The 18,424-nt window shown below is 36.9% G+C and overlaps 1 protein-coding gene across 1 annotated transcript in view; it reads left to right on the top strand.

Annotated features, from left to right (window-relative positions):
- Window positions 1-5,564: 5,564 nt before the first annotated feature.
- LOC129768232 (ataxin-2 homolog) overlaps window positions 5,565-18,424 on the top strand; it is a 31,220-nt gene continuing 18,360 nt past the window's right edge. Inside the window, exon 1 of the mRNA XM_055769727.1 lies at window positions 5,565-6,033. Coding sequence (XP_055625702.1) covers window positions 5,971-6,033 — 63 coding nt within the window. The 5' untranslated portion in view covers window positions 5,565-5,970. The remainder of the gene's footprint in view (window positions 6,034-18,424) is intronic.

Raw genomic sequence — 18,424 nt, 5'->3', positions numbered from 1 at the left:
TTTTCCAAAATCACAGAGTCTGTTTTGAGCCATCCAGTACATGACCAATTTTCCTAGATTTACACGAATATACGAGATCTGTTCAAAATGCATCGCAACTTTAGAATTTCCGCGGGTTACGTATATTCGATTTTCGATTATTTTTAAAGACGACAATCTGTGCTACAAGTGTCGTTTTGACAGTGTTGTGATTGTCCTTTTCAGTCTCAAGTTATAGCGCGTCAAAGATGGAGTCCACCAAGCAAGAAATTCGCCATATTTTACGTTTTTACTACCTGCGAGGTAAAACTGCAACGAAGGCGACCGAAAAAATTCTAGTAGTTAATCGACCCGATACTGTAACGTTTCACACAGCACAGTGTTGGTTTGATCGATTTCGTTCTGGTGTAGTGGCTGTCGAAGATACACCCCGTACTGGTAGGCCAATCGTCGTGGAAATCGATAAAATCGTTGAAATCATCCATCACTCGATTGGCCAGGAACTGGGTATAGACCATAAAACCGTTTGGAATCATTTGCAGAAGATTGAATTCCAAAAAAAAGTTGGATGTGGATCACGTGCGACAACCTATAGCAAAAAAAGTTGGGGGCCAAACTATCGCCAAGCCCGGATTGACGGCCAGGAAGGTTTTGCTGTGTGTTTGGTGGGATTGGAAGGGAATCTTCCACTATGAGCTGCTCAACTATGGCCAGACCCTCAACTCGGTTCTCTACTGTGATCAGTTTGACCGTTTGAAGCAGGCGATTGACCAGAAGTGGCCAGAAATGATCAATAGGAATTTTGTTGTTTTCTACCAGGACAACGCTGGGCCTCACATAGCTACGGGAGCTCGGATGTGATACTAAGTTTGTCTCAAAAGAGGCTTGCGAAAACTGGCTGTCTGAGTTTTTTGCAAATAAGGAGGGGGGTTTATACGAGGGGGGGAGGGGGGTTAATGAAGTTGCCTTCTAAATGTATACAAGTTTCCGAACAAAACGGCGCCTATTTGGCTCAAATTGGATAATTTTAAGTATCTATATATATATATATATAAATGGAGTCTCTCTGTCTGTCTGATTCTTATAGACTCGGAAACTACTGAACCGATCGACATGAAAATTGGTATGTAGGGGTTTTTGGGGTCGGGGAAGGTTTTTGTGATATTTTGAGACCCCTCCCCCCTCTCTAAGGGGGGGCTGCCATACAAATGAAACACAAATTTCTGCATTACTCGGAAATTAACCAAGCGAACGAAACCAAAGTTGGCATGTGAAAGTTTTAGGGTGCAATAAATGTTTCTATGATGGTTAGACAGTCCTTCCCCCACTCAAAGGGGGGGCTGCCACACAAATGAAACACAAATTTCTGCATTACTCGAGAATTAATCAAGCAAATGAAACCAAATTTGGCATGTGGAGGTTTTAGGATGCAATAAATGTTTCTATGGTGTTAAGATACTCCTTCCCCCTCTCTTAGAGGGGGCTGCCGTACAAATGAAACACAAATTTTTGCATTACCCGAGAATTAATCAAGAAAATTAAACCAAATTAGGCATATGGAAACTTTAGGGTGCAATGAATGTTTCTATGGTGGTTAGATACCCCTCCCCCCTCTCTTAGGGGTGGCTGCCATACAAATAAAACACAAATTTCTGCATTACTCGAGAATTAATCAAGTAAATGGGCGGGACGAAGTTTGCCGGGTTAGCTAGTGTTAAATAAAGCGTCAAATTTCGATCAGAAATTTCTTTTTCCCCAACCCTATATCTGTCCATCGCTAGATTATTTCGCATACGATTCCCATGCACACTTTAAATGTTTCGTTTCCAGTTGAGATCCCTCATGGTCATAAGGAAGTATTAAACATACTAAGTCCCGGGGAAGAGGAGCCATCCGACGTTCAACGATTGAAAGCACTGCGTTCTGGAGCATTTGTAGTAACGCGTATTGGATCAAGATTCAATTGATTAAAATCATAAATCAATGGTCTGAAAAAAAAAATATTTTCAGCTCTTTCTCAAAAAATCTGTATTAGGTTTATAATTTCAATTTTTAAGCATAGTTTTAGCTTTAGTATCATTGATTGGCATAGACATTTTTGATTAGACGATGTTGAAGTCGTAGGATGTCTCTCTCTGTTTAACGTCCATCGTGAGAGAGCAGACGAATTCACCATTTTCAATGGTCTGAGCTTCAATATTTCCTGAAATGATTTAATTCCTTCTTTTCGCATTGAGCATTTTCAATTTATTTGAAAAATAAACATTCAAATGAAATGAATTTTCACTACAGTATAAGTGCATTTCTGGAATTTACATTATCAGTGCTTTAGTAAGAAAAAGATAAATGATGTTATTTATTTATTATAACGCTATATGAAAAAACTAGGTGAGATGGAACAAATATTATTAACCTCAAGCCATTATTGAAACGTTATTTCAAAAAATCCTAAAATTCTGTATAAAACACAAACAATTCGTAATCTGTATCTACAGATTCTTGGTTTAAAAAAGGCTAAAAAAAATTTGTAGAAATAACCCTGTTCGAGATGCATCTATCGGTGCTTGCTTACTGGTTGCTGTTAAACCGATTCAAACATGTGCTTTATCATCTTGGTTCAGGAAACACATCTCATTCGTTACGTAACGTTGTTACGTAACGATCACGGCTATCCCCCTCCACCCTATGTCACATTAAGTAATGCAAACTCGATCCCCCTCCCCTCTACTCGCGTTACGTAATTTTTGCACGACGCCTAAGCTCCAGAGGGTCATAACTGGTGATGAATTATGGATTCATGGTTATGACGCGGAACCAAACCTCAATCATCCCAATGGAAGCTGCTGAATTGGTATAGGCAAAAATCGAAGACGAGCCTAAACACGTACAAGCATGCCGAACATGGCGGCATGAGTACCAACAAAACGCATAAAAAAACGAACACACGGAACCCGTGGAAATTCTAAAGTCGCAATACTTAATGAACACATCTTGTTTTGACATCATTTCTAATGAACTAGTTTTGTAGGTTTTAAAACCCGAAATTATTGAAAAAATATACATATTTACCCATTTTGGGTTGAAAAACATCAATTGTACACCTCTGAGCTGCCGAAATCTGAAAACGGCTACCCCTAAAGAATCCCCTATTATTGAATGGGACAGATACAGTACCTGCAACAGGTTTTTTTTAATCAACCCGGTTTGAATAAAACATATTTTTTATTTTCGCACCTGAAAGTATCAGCAATATGATCTGCTTATTTGCCGTATTATTATAGATACCATCGTGTAGAGCAATGAAACATGACAAACAAACGAAAAATTGTAGGAGAGGGTATTCCTGCACCGACAGTTGGTTCTAAACTGATCGTTGCCACGGACGCCCGGAGTGGCGCTAACTACCGAACTTTGAGTAGTGTGAAATGGAAAGTATCGACTGCTTACAATTTGGCTGAATGGTGACATTTTTCTATCCCTTCATTCTAAAGTTCAGCACCTTCTTGTGTTTCAGTGCTCCAACAGAATTGATTTTTGACCTGTATTGAACTTAATCTAAGTGTTAGGTTAAATCACGTAGAATTCCATAAGTAGGTAATTTTCTTTGCTTATTACACGCTGATTAAATTGAATCTACAGTGATACAAACTCGAATTCACACATCACCACCCAGATATATTTTCCTTTTTTTTAAGTCGGAAACAAGCCTTCGGTTATAGTGTCATATGAGAGTTAAAAAGTTTGCTATCTGTTTTCAAAATAAAACTTCTTATTTCTTTAAGAATGACGAATGTATGCGCAAATGTATAAAAATTGTTTTATTGCAATTGTGTTTAGTCTATATCTACAAACATTTTGGTATATTCTGAAGGAATATTCATCCATTCATCAAGTAGCTGGTATTGATCACATAAAGGGCACATCAAGCTCGCACATTGCAATTGCTCAAGAGTTATTGATACTCCCCCACAATCTGCCGACATCTGTGTCAATTTTCATACATTCGCCATTATTAGAAAAATTAAAACCATTATGTTGAAAACAGATAGCAAACCTTTTCACTCTCATGTAACACTATAATTTTATCCAAATATAATGTTCCGAAAGTTTGCTTTCGATCTTCAAAAGAAGGACAATATATCTGCATACAAATACGAGTTTATATCACCTATGCGGGCGCTACACGATTCGTCCAACGTTTCACTCGAATGTTGGACTCAAACATTTAACTCGATGAATCGACAAATGTTGTGACGAATGTGCTGCTACACGGTGAAGTGAATGTTTGATTCAATGCAATCGGCCCAAACAATCGGCGAGTATTTGGATCGAATGTTTATTGTTTTTATTTACCATCAAAAACGTTAGGGAACTGGATGACGATGCGAGTATTGAAATTGCTACCGTAGCAATTGTACTGATATCGGGCTGTAAATTAAAAATGCTTGAAATCAACATTATCAAAGTGCAATATTTTGCCGAATATTTTGAGTTTTATAAATCAATTTCATAGTTCCTTCATCTAAAACTTGTAAACAAACCAATCTGTCAAAGATAGATTCGGACGAATCGTATAGCGGTGTATCGAATGTTATCGAGTGTCGAATCAACGAATGACAAAAATCCTTTGACTCGTGCCACTCACGTTGGAAGGTAATCCACAACGAACGGATTACCTTCCAACGCGAATATTCGACACTCGACATTGGAGGTTCGTAGCTCGTTAGTCGACTACACGATGCGTCGAATCATCGAGCGTCCAGCATTCGAGGGTGTTCGTAGCATCGTGTAGCGCTGGCTTGAACCTATTTTCTTTGGTACATGATTCACAATTCAGTATACAATTATTCCGTACAGTCGCTAGAAAAGTGCGTATTGTGTTAGGACTACCTTGGTATTAAGACTTTAAGAATCGAGTTTGTACAAAAAATATTACTTGATGTTCTTCGAATACATGAAACACGTAGCATAATGCTATTTTCGTTCAATTAAAAATGTGTTTATTCTATCGGAGAATCCGTTACAATTTTTTCATCACGTAAACGGAGCACTGAACTCAATGCCGTAATCATAATGCTGATCAATAAACTAATCTTCCCACCTTTGATATCGCTTCTTGTATTTCGGGTACATATGTGAAACTGGAACAAAACAATACGATGGCTTTCGCTGGCAGTGCCAGGGGTACGACTAAAACGTCAAATCCCTCATATTGCCAGTGTACCCAATATTGCTGCGGTTTACTGACATTTTGGTTCAATCAATTACTGTTGTGTACAACTCGGTGCGGTTATATAGTCGAATAGTGGCTAACTTTAAACTCCATGTTAAATTTGAACACCTCCATGTGAAACCGGAATATGAAAATCGCTCATGCAGTTAGAATAAAGCAGCGCATTTTTCGATTTCAATCCTCGTAAATGATATGTTGATAAACAAATGACGCCATATTGATTTTGATTTTGGGTAGCCTATATTCAATTGATGTCTAACCCCTGGGCAGTGCTGGTAGAATGTGCGTGCGGGTAGTGAGCGGGGTAGCGGCAGCTTTCATGGTAGTCAACGTCAACACAACTGTCAGTTTTCTCCGTACTGTCCGAATTTCAACTTGCTAGTCAGCAGAAGAGTTTCTAGTGCGCGATCCATTTCACTTTTCCGTAGCAAACAGTATCGTACGTAGGTGAGGTGGAAAAAGGCCCAACTCGAATAATTCCATTATTCGGCGACATCGTAACGTGAAGACAGCGAGATTGCTGAGTCTCGCTCTCGCAAGGCGAATCTTTAGAAGCACTCCTCAGCAGTGCCCGGAATCGGTAGCAGGAATTTTCCGCAGTTTTTATTTCGGATCGAGAGGGGAAAAGTGCCGTGACTATTTCAGGATTACGCGAGTGCAGTGTGGACGTAAGCGTTCCAGCCGTGACAGGGCGGATAATTGTTCGAGATCAAGCGATAAATCACAAGACGGTGGAAGCGACAGGAGGATCCGGAAGGATGTCTGAGAAACCTGCACAAAAACTGTCGGAGTCGGACGATTTTACAGATAATTCTGTTGATGTAAGTACCGCAGCTACGGTAGCTATTAAAGATATATTCAATGGTTCGATTTTAATGTTACAAAAACATTTGCTAGAAAATCAATTGTTCCGTTTCTAAGATGACACTACTTAGACAGTAGAAAGTCGTACTTTAATTCAGTTTTTGGAGATAACCATAGCGTTACTTCTCAAAAAGAAGACTCGTGCTGAGTTCCGTGAACGGCAAATCGATTGATAGTCATATTTGCACAATCCAGCCGATAAAGATTCAATACTCACCAAATGTAAACAAACATGACCTTTCCGGTTCGGTCAAATGGGCGACACAATCGAATTCCAGATACCGAGTGCTGCAGCGTAAGCCTCTACATTGGCATTTTTTTTTGCAATACACCAACTTGCATCCAGGAATCGACAACGTTACTGTTCCGGATATGTGAATCCAAACGCAGAGCTTCGATCATTAGCATGTGGAGCGGCGTAGTTCTATTCCAGGTATTCAAAATATTATTCAGTGTTTAATGAAAAATGGAAACCGGGTATTACACCCCATTTTCATGTTGGTTTTTTACCCTGAGAAGCGGTATGAAAAGAGGGCGGAGTTATCATTCGTAAAGATCATTGTTCTTATAAGAATTCAAAGGGTGAAAGGGTGATTCTTAAACAAAACATTCTATCATACTATTGAACAAACAATAGCAGGTTGGCTATTGTTTTATGTTAGGCATTGTTTGATTTTTAACGTGAAGCAAAACTATCTGAAGCAAACGTAGTTAATGTTTGGGTATTATAATACTATTTTTATTACGATGAAGCATTACTTATGAAAGAATCTGCGATATTTTTGAATTGATTATTGTTTTATTTTATATTTCAAGAAACAATTTAACTTTCCAACGTTAAGGTGAAATTTAGGTGGCTATTATATGCATATTGGAGTGGAGCAATAGTGGAGCAATTTTTGAACATTTTGCTTGAATTATCACCAACAATTGTTTATATCAAAATTGCAGCCAAATTGAGAAAGATAGAAGTTGGGTGTCAGAGAACAAATTGTAGAGCAGTTAAAGAGCTTCAATTTAATCGATAGTAACAATCAAGTTTAATATGAACTTCAGGATAAAATTAAGAACAATATATTAAAAATTACTAACTTTTCAATTTTTCACTTCCAAACTCTTATTTAAATCCACTTATTTAGATGTTCCACTACTATATCCTTTACTAAATGTTCTTATCTTCCAAATGAAAGCGACAAAATCGTCTTCCGCAGAGTACTTTTTAAGGTAGAACCAGTTTGACGCAACAGAGTTCGAAACCAAAAAAAATGGTACTTTCGTATTAGCGTCACCGGAACACTGAAATAAAAATGTTATATTTCAAAGCAAAACTTAACCGGGCAAACGTATGCCGACCTAACTAAAGGATCGTCTCCTATGTTTCAAACTACCCGGGTAATCGATGGAACACAGGTTTGTTTGCGAAAGGCTGCTGCTTCCGACGGCGGGTCGGCGGCCGACTCGGATTGCGTCACCTCGGTGGCTTAGGGCTGCCTCTGTTCCTTATCCTCGATTGATGGGGAGTACGTCCCCATTACGTTGACCTCAGAATAAATTTAATTAAGAAAAACAAATTCATAATGAAAATTGCGCTCCGGTGGCGTTTATACTTAAATATCCCAAATACGCATTTTCGTAGCACTAAAAATGACAAAACACTGCATACAACGAAGCAACAACAATACAAATAATATTCGAATGTCAGTGCGAACCATAAAAATACTATCTATTGTATTTCGGCTCCGGTGACGCTAATACGAGAGTACCAAAAAAATCTATAACTCTGTCATTGTTGAAATTCGAACACATGCGTAGAAAAATTTCTTTCATCAAATATGATCGTCTATCACCTCCTGAGAGATTCTGGATAAATTATTTTTTTTGTATGTGAGAAATGTATTTTCTGACTTTAAGGAGATGAGTCCAAAATTAAGTTCTTCTTTCATAAATATGCAAAAATATATGCATAAAAACAAATAAAAGAATAATTTTTGAATCGAATCGATTATATACAGTGAAAAGAAATTTGAGATTGTATATAATCGAGACTGTATTGTTTTTTAAACTTTTTTTTTTGTTATGTGAGTATAAAACAAGAATTGAATTTTTAGTTCATATTCTTCAAACCATAAAATATTTTTCACATATAAAAATCCGAATTCTTTCAGGAGATGATAGATGATCATATTTGATGAAAAATATCCTTCTATGCATATGTTCGAATTTCAACAATGACAGAATTATTGAACTTTTTCTCTGTTTTGTACTCTGTTTGCCTCAAATTGGCTCTAATTCGAAAAAGGCGCAAATATGTTTTTTTTCGCACTGAGTTGCATATAGAACATCGAAAAAAAAACTAAATGGACGATAACTTCGTGAAATATGCTCCTTTTCGTATACCGCACAAAACTGCGATATTTTTGAATTGATTATTGTTTTTTTATATTTCAAGAAAAAATGTAACTTTCCAACGTTAAGGTGAAATTTAGGTGGCAATTATATGTATAATGGAGCAAAATCGTGATTTTTGAATATTTTGCTTGAATTATCACCAACAATTGTCTATATCAATATTGCAGCCAAATTGAGAAAGATAGAAGTTGGGTGTCAAAGAACAAATTGTAGAGCAGTTAGAGAGGAGATGATAGATAATCATATTTGATGAAAAATATCCTTCTATGCATATGTTCGAATTTCAACAATGACAGAATTATTGAACTTTTTGTTTTGTACTCTCAACTGGCCTCAAACTGGCTCTAATTCGAAAAAGACGCAAATATGTTTTTTCGCACTGAGTTGCATATAAAACATAAAAAAAAACTAAATGGACGATAACTTCGTCAAATATGCTTCTTTTCGTATACCGCACAAAAAAAACGCACAAGAACGGGGAATCGCACAAAAAAACGCATGAAAAATACTTCAATTTTTGATAATATTTATCTATACAGCATAGTAAGATGCACTTTCAGCATTTAAAAAAAATATCCCGAGGCTATTGAGAATAACGCGAAAAAAATTGAAAAGAACAATTTTTACCATAGATCCTATGGTTAACCACAGAGGAGTTCAAAGAAATAGTCAAAATTTCTTATTTGGTATCCTATACAACATTTTCCATAGAGCTATTGATTTGGTTTGGGGGCACTTTTTACCCTCTGATATTTTTTGGGTGATCAGCCTAGAATCGAACCTCAAGTCTCTTTCAGGGATTAAAGAGGCGGAGTTCCCCGTTCGAGCTTCAGGTCCGAAGGGATTGCACTTACACAGAGTAACCTTTTTTAATCGTATACTGGTTTCATATACAGTGCGTAAAAGCCTTGATCGGTCAGTGGAATCATTGATCCGTTTTATTTTTCTCAAAAATTATGCCGGGCAGAACGTAGCGGTAAATGGTGACCGCTATAGAACCATGATCGCCGGCCTATTAGTACTACAACTAGGTGCCTGTAATGTGGAGGGGCTATGGTTTCAACCAGACGGTGAAATGTGTCACATCGCGCCTCCTACAATAGATTAATTGAAATTAACGTATGGTTTCCGAATAACTTCGGGAGAATCCGTCTCCAAGATCATGTGATTTCAAACCATTGGAACATTTCAAATCATTTTTCGGGCTATGTGAAGCCTCTTGTCTACGCAGGAAGTCAGTTATTCCATAATAATCCAAACTTGGAGTTCTTTCGAGCCAATCGAATGTAGTTTTGTTTTTCCATATTTTCGAAGACTTCCACGCTTAACTTTTTAATAGGACCTATCTGTTTTGATCGCTTCTCTTTATCGATATTCTCTATCGTTAATAAATTTCCTGATGTGTTCGACGATCAGGATTCTAGAAGATTGCCTCTATCTGACAAAAATATCCCAAAAACCCGTCTACAAAGCGTCAAACTTTCTCTAAAGATAAAATCAATAAAGAAAATCGATCAAAACAGATAGGTTCTATTGAAAAGTTAAGCGTGACTTATTCACTCACATTTATCTGGATTATCTGGCGCCACCACAGCGGATGATTTCTAAAAGTTGTTTTCTCTATATTTTGGGTAAATATTTCCTGAATAGGTACCGAGAGTTTTATGTCAATCTCACAGGCTCAACAAAGGTCACTTGGTGGCCTGGGTATAGGTTCCCAAAATTTAATTGGAGTATTGGAAACCCCATAAAACCAAACTACCTCTCATTAAAACCAAGCTCTCATTTTATCTATCTACCCTTAAGGTTTGATTCAGTTATAATCCAGAATCCCAGTTCATTGTATAGCAGCGGTCGTAGTAGGCGTATGTCAAATCGTTTGACAGCAAATTGTTTGGAAAACCTGTATCTTTCGACGGTGAAAATTTCACATAGATCTGTTTTGCTTTGAGAAAGTTGTACAGGATGGATGCCGAACGAAAAAAAAAATTGATTTTGGACACCCACATTAAAAATCCGGCGTGGTCAGGTACTCAAATCTTGAAATCGCTGAAGGTGGCTAAATCGACAATGTATGATGCACTGAAACGTTTTCATGAATCTGCAAGTGTTGTTCTGATGGATCAGAGGACGCGTCTTAGTGGAACATACAATCGGAAGCTGGGGTTGAAGATATTGGGATAATTAACGCAAACTCTCGGACTACGACATCGCCACAAAAGAGAAGTTTACCGTAATTTCTGTGCCTGCAAGCAAACAAACAGGACTCTGAAAAAACAAATCTGGTGGCCAAAAGACGTGCTCGAAAGTTGTACAAAAAGTTTTTGACGAAGTACGAATGATCCATGTTGATGGATCACGAAATGTATGTGAAGATGGATTTTTGACAGCTCCCAGGCCTGAAATCCTAGAAGGGCACTACTAGAAGGAACGTTCCCAAAAAAAAATTAGGTTCTTTTTCGCTGATAAGTTTTCCATGAAGTACTTCATTTGGGAAGGGATTTGCTGCTGTGGACAGAAAACCAGAGTTTTCGTCCCAAACAAGACAATGAACTCGAAAATGTGAAGGAGAGAGTGCCTCAAGAAAAGGCCGGAGAAGTTTTAGCCAGATTTGATAAGCTACCACTACAGTCGAGGGTCCTTCAGTGGTACCGTGGTACAATGGTACAATGGGATCGGTTATATTAAAAAAGACCACATTCCTCCCAATTGTCCCCAGTTTCGCCCAATCGAAAAATATTGGGCAATTGAGAATTGTGAAATTGGTGTCAGTGATGTCAGTGAAAGTGACTCGACATGCTGCAGACATGAAGAGATCTTGGAAGAAAACTGACCTCTGAGGTTGACCAACAGAAAGTCCTAATATTGATGGAGAGTATCCGAAGAAAAGTATGAAATTGCAAAGAAATATTTTTTACAATATTTTTCTGAACGAACAATAAATTATCTATATAAACACATTTTTGTACCTGGAGGAGGCGATCTGGCGTAGTGGTAACATCCATGCCTCTCACGCTCAAGGTCACGAGTTCAATTCTCACTCCCGACATTCTTCCAAAAATGGAAGTAAAAGTGACGAACCAGCCAAATGAGTTGAAAGTCACTATAATACAGATATAAAAAAAAAAAAAATTGTACCTTTAACCAATCCCGGGATACAACTGGTTTTATGATTCCGAATACTAAATGAATCAAGCATTAATTAACAGTATAAGTGAAAACATCATGAGAAAGGTTATTCTAGTTGAACTTTTCCATCATTATTTACTTACTTTATCCAAACAGTAACACAAAAAGTAATATATGCTATGCTCCTGAGTTTTTTATTATGCGTACAATTTTGAAATTGAAATGTACGTTATATCGAAGTTTCCCTGTATAACTGGCAGCAAACTGCTTTTAAGTTCATTTATGTAGTCACCACTCTCCATTTTGTGACACAAATTGAATTTCCATCTTTCCAGAATGCTAGAACGCTCCCCAGTTATAACAGATCCACCATTGAAGATTCTCTTAGAAAACAGTTGTAGTTTCTTGCGCGAAGCTCACGAATATTCAGTAAATTTGTCCGACCTTTCTAAGATAAACATTCCTTGTCTGAGAAGATTACTTGGACGGGTTTCATACGATTTTTGTTGAATGGTTTGAATGCTTAGATTGATAAAAATACTCTTACTCCTCCTCGCTCCTATCTCGTTATAGCTCTCAGTCTATTTCTTAATCAATAAGCAGTAGATAAGCTTGAAGCGCAGAAGAACAAAATGAGTATACCACAATAGTTCAAAACAATGCTCGCAGTGGGTCACACCCACCAGGGGAAAAAAACACGCACAAGCTAGCGAGCAGCCAGCAGTTTTCTCCAAGCTCCATCCTGTGTGATTTTCCTGCCAGCCAAAATGTATTGAATTCGCCACATCGCTGCGATGTGATAATTCATTTTATAATCGGGAAGCAGTTTACATTATCAACCAAATGGAATAACCCAAAAATAATCAAGGTGATCAAATCCATCATCAGCAACAGGAGCGGTAGCAGAGCAGCAACATCAATAGAAGCAACTTCAGCATCTTTTAGAGCCATCAAAACATTCACTAAAAATTTAACCGAAATAATGAAAGTTTTCCTTTAGACAATGTTCGATATTTGTCGATCATTCAACAGTCAGTTTCTAGAGGATATATTTTTTATTGTGTTAGGTGCGTTAAAAATTTCTCCAACCGATTGATGCAAATATTTCTTCGATCTTTCAAAAAATGGTTGAGTTGGAAGCGTACAACATCTTAATTTCTTTTATCTTCTTGATCGCGTTAACTATAGTATGTAGTTGGTAGATTGGTCAACTTTCGAGCCCAATTATCTCAGCTACGTTGGTGGTTTTTTTCCGATTCAGATTGATTTGATCCAATAGTTTATCAAGCGATAGTTAAGCCGGTATGTCCTTTTAGCTCTTGGTATGGCAATTAAGATAGAGTGGTTCGGAGACCCATAGTATTTTTTTATGTGTAGGTGTAGGTATGCTGAAGTATTTTTGTATATTCTTTCCAGCAAGGAGTTGTTCGTAACTAAATGATTGCACGTCCGCTTACTAATGGAACAAGTTCAATCCCAGGAACCTCCTGCAAGCATCTTTTCATTGTACATTTTCGAGACTAGAGACCAGTGAACTTTATAGTTTGAAGCATTCATGATAGAAAAAAATCAATCAGTCAGTCTCCGTAGCGCCATACAAACCTAATTGAGGTCATTCAAAGGATTAATACTCTCAAAGACAAAACGAATAGAATCATGTTTTGACTTCCGGTTTGCTAATAATGGCTCTAAATTACCAACAATGACGGATATCCCCTACGATATGGGTATTGGGTGAAAGGGCTATAATAGTGGAAGTCGAATATCGTATTCCTATGCCATTTTGGAAACGAAGATGGTGGCATTGAAAACGGCGCTAATAGACCGGTAATGAGTGGAGTGGAGTGGAGTTAGACAAAGAAAGTGTTAGAGCGAAATGGCGGTAATAAAAGAACTCATGCCCAAACGGAAACGTAAATGGAAATAAAAACGGAAATGGAAATAGAAACGGAAACGAAAACGGAAATGAAAACGGGAACGGGAACGAAAAGAAATACAACGTCAACGGTCAACACGCGAACACAAATGCCCACACATAGAACAAAAACAACAGGTCGTATTAGGACCATCCTGATTTTTTTCAAGTAATGGCATGCCGTGTACTATATGTAACAGATAAATTCGATTTATACAGATTGTTTTGGTGAACAGATCATAGCAATCGAAATTGCTTAGTTTTGTAATTTTTCTACAAGAGCATGTAACCCATTTTCCGTATAGGTCAAAAATCTATCTTTTCCTTTTTTGAGCATTGAAAACACAAAACGGCACCAAAATGCTAGAAGGAAGGGAGCAGGAAAATGGTCACCATACAACCAAATTGTCAGCGTAGCGACACCTTTCATTTGCCATTACCAAAAAATCGGTAGGTAGCGCCATTCCAGAGATCCAAGGGGTGGTCGGATTAGGACAACCTTCTCCTATTGAATTGAAGTCAATGATCTAGTCTTCTTTGAAAAAATACTGCGAATTTGATTCCAGTCGCATAGGAATATTAAACGAAGATTGAAAACATGGTAACTTTGAAAAATCGTAACTCAAACATTAAAAAAACACATATCTATTGTCTGGAAATGTTCTGTAAAAAAACCTCAGCTCTCAAAAAAAAAAAATATATATATATATAGCGAGATAAAAATATATAGCCACCATCTTCGTTTCCAAAATGGCATAGGAATACGATATTCGACTTCCACTATTATAGCCCTTTCACCCAATACCCATATCGTAGGGGATATCCGTCATTGTTGGTAATTTAGAGCCATTATTAGCAAACCGGAAGTCAAAACATGATTCTATTCGTTTTGTCTTTGAGAGTATTAATCCTTTGAATGACCTCAATTAGGTTTGTATGGCGCTACGGAGACTGACTGATGGATTTTTTCCTATCATGAATGCTTCAAACTATAAAGTTCACTGGTCTCTAGTCTCGAAAACTGACGTAACGCACTAACATTCCCAGTGGAACTTTTGCCTTCACAACGTGGGTATTACTTGCGTCATTTTTATTAGTAATACTTAGATGAGATTTCTATGCCGGATTAACATGCCTTGAATGTATTCTGGAGTGGCAAGCAAGAATACGCGTGACCACAGTACAAAAAACCATGTGTAATATTTTCTCAAAGAAGACCAGGTAATTGGCTTCAATTTGATATATCGATCATCTGAACCGGTCTAGTCATTCCTGTAATATTACAATACCAATAATTAATAGCCACCAGCTTTCCATGACGTAATACAGAGGCTTCCGCCATTGCGTTTTGACTAAGAAGATCGACAACATCAATGCCTATCATGGAGGAGATATTGCCTTTGTATATGAACTGGCTCGTTCTACTTCTTAACACTTTGGGGACCGCTCACGAGATTTTTCGTGTTTCGCGTCCCATCCGTTGCGGACCGCTCACGAGATTTCTCGTTTTCGCGTTCCTTCTTCACGGACTTGTGTGAAATTAGCGGATAAAAGTTTTCGTTGCGTGCTAGTTTCTGTCCAACGTCTTGCTGGATTTAATGAATAAAAAATTATTTCAATTGAAATAAATTGATTGTTTATCAAGTAACAACCTTCAAAATCATGCTCATTAGATAGAAAATTGAATCATTCATCTTTCCACATAATTCTTTTTTTTTCTTGATCGTGACAGAGAAAAGTTATAGACTTTAACGTGAGCATCGGTCAATATAGGAAAATTTGAGAATTTTGAAAATCAAAAAAAGTAGTTCGAATTGAGTTATCGAAGTTATTTTACCTATCTTCCAGCCACAATTTTATTAATCGAAAAAGGATATGAGAAAAGCTATAAGCCAAGTTGTATGGAGGAAATTAATTATGTTAACGAAAATTGAAAAAAGTTATTTGAAAGGACCCAAAACACATTTTTGAGATAATACTCATTGGAGTGGAGGCGATCTGGCGTAGTGGTAACATCCATACCTCTCACGCAGAGATCACGAGTTAAATTCTCACTCCCGACATTCTTCCAAAAATGGAAGTAAAAGTGACGAACCAGCCGAAATGTGTTGAAAGTCACTATAATAAAGAAAAAAAAATACTCATTGGATAGAGAATACTTTTATCCATCTTCAGCCAAATTTTCGTTGGTCAGAAAAGAGTCTGAGAAAAGGTATGAGCCAAAATGTATACAAGTTGTAGGAGGGAAATAAATAAAAAATAAATAAATTTATCGAAAAATAGCTGACCCGGCAAACTTCGTCCCGCCCAAAATTTGTTTTTGTTGTCAATACCTTCAAACATTCACAATTTCTTACTAAGCGCAAGTTCGTGAGTCCAATCGCAGAACTGTTCATTAATTGATCTTCTAATCGACCCCGTTGAATTTACCTTTTACTAAAAAATTCCTAGTACTTCTACCAAAACTCATTATTCTAATATAAGATTATTTTCAGACACAATTCTCGTTCAAGATTTTCAACCACTTGCAAATAACAGGTTTCTCCGTTACATGGAATAAATGTTTGATACAGGAAATATGATAGAATAAAGACAGACCCCTCCCCTCTTCTCCCCTTAGAAAGGCGGGGGGGGGGAGGAATGTCCATTCACCATAGAAACGTTTCGTGACCTCTAAAATCTTTACATGCCAAATTTGGCTCCATTTGCTTGATTAGTTTTCGAGTTATGCAGAAATTTGTTTTTCATTTGTATGACAGCCCACCCTAAGAGAGGAGGAGGAGTGTCGAACCAGGACCAATGAAAATTTTGCTAAAAATAAATAAAAATATTCTTTATCGAACGAGTACTATTTCGAAAATGTGTTTTGAGTCCTTTCAAATAACTTTTTTCAATTTTCTTTTAATTAATTTATTTCACCCATACAAGTTGTACAGGTTTTGTGGCCTATAACTTTTCCTAGATCTTTTTCCAACCAATGAAAATTTGGCTAAATATAAATAAAAATATTCTTTATCGAATGAGTACTATCTCGAGAATGTGTTTTCGGTCCTTTTACATAACTTTTTCAAAAAAATAATTAATTTCTCCCATACAACTTATTTTTTAATAATTCGTTTATTTTTACAGGTTCAGTTACATTAGTTTTAAGGATCCGAATTCTTAACTATATTTTAATGACTATATATAAACAAATTCCCAATTCTATGGTTAGTAAGGTAGAAAACCGATTACTCGCGGTTGACTACCTCCCATACAACTTGGTCTATAATTTTTTTCTGACCCTTTTCTGATTAATCAAGTTGTGACTGGAAGATAGGTGAAATATTTTTCTATCGAATAACTTCGATAACATTATTCGAACAACTTTTTTTTATTTTCAAAAGTCTGTATGTTTTCCTATATTGACCTACACGGTTCAGTCTATAACTTTTCTCTGTCACGATCAAGAAAAAAATGAATTATGAGGATTCAATTCTCTATCTAATTAGCATGATTTTGAAGGTTGTAACTTGATAAACAATCAATTTATTGCAATTGAAATAATTCATTTTTCATTAAATCCAGCAAGACGTTGAACAGAAACTTGCACGCAACAAAAACTTATATCCGCTGAACTTTCATCCGCTAACTTCACACATAGAGGCGAATGAACTGCAAAGTATAAATCATCTTAAAAATTTGCGAGCAACTTCACACGAGTCAAAACGTGCGGTCCCAGGCGTATGTCTTACATATTGCTTCCCGGTCCTTAAAGTGTTAATAGCTTAATCAATTTTGGAAGCGTGGATGTTCGGGTCGATATCCAATGAAATCTATATGCAAACAAAAAAAAAAAAAAGAAACCCACTGTTGGAATCGAGAAGATACATGGGTCAAATTAAGAGATAATGTCGCAACAAATTCACTGTTTTTACGATTGTGATCAGATCCTTGACCTCTCGTAATGAATGTGGTATTTAAAGAAACGAACTAGACTTTCTTATCAGAAAGTAATCATTCGTTGTATATTTTCGGATTTTTATTGTAATCACAAATTTCTAAAAGTTAACAGTTCACTATTGAGTGCCCATAAACAATGTTGTTTGAGTTCAGCTCGTGAAAGATACTGCAACAGGTTACGTATGTTTTATCAAAACGAATTGTTTGAATTCAACCAAAATGTCATGTTTGATTGAAAAGTTTTCATTTGCCAAGTAAAAGTTCAAAAAGACAGTAAATGGGATTCATGAATTTATTTCCAGTTAATTTATGACTATTATTTTAAATGAAAGTAGTTTATGGATGTACCACTCTTCGATATAAAATGTTATCCGCTATTGTTTGTATCGGCGTCGTTCAATAACTGATCAGCCACCAAAAAAAGCTGGTCCTTTTACGAAAACGTAAACAATTTTAACAAAACCCATAATTATTTTCCTTAATGCTCTTCTCTTTCTAAATAATTACATACTCCTCCTATTTATTCGAATGTAACCCCATTTTCGAGCACCGCGATGATTCCGCATCGATCACTATAATCAGTTCATTTCCAGCTTAGGCACCAAATGCGCTACCATTATCCGTCTTTTGTCTTCATTTTCGTGCGTCGATGTTTTTTTTCTATGCGGTAGCGGCGAATCGAAACAAAAACGAAATCAAAATGAAAAGAAATGGAGAAATACACACCGATGACGGACGACGAAAAGCGCAAAAAAGAAAAGCGATAAATGACGGCATTGATTGGATTTTATCCACGAATGATTAGCAGCAGCGAAAATTTCTCCATTCGACGCAGTTATACACCCACTATTACAAAGGAAAAAGTGTTGACCGGCCACCGAAAGTCAGCAACTTAGTCATCCGTGCAGTGGCGAATTGCTGCTGCAGGTGTCGACAGATCATTTGGAGCACTA

Source organism: Toxorhynchites rutilus, chromosome 2, assembly GCF_029784135.1.
Source record: "Toxorhynchites rutilus septentrionalis strain SRP chromosome 2, ASM2978413v1, whole genome shotgun sequence".
NCBI lineage: Eukaryota > Metazoa > Arthropoda > Insecta > Diptera > Culicidae > Toxorhynchites > Toxorhynchites rutilus.
This window is presented reverse-complemented; position numbering and strand designations above follow the sequence as displayed.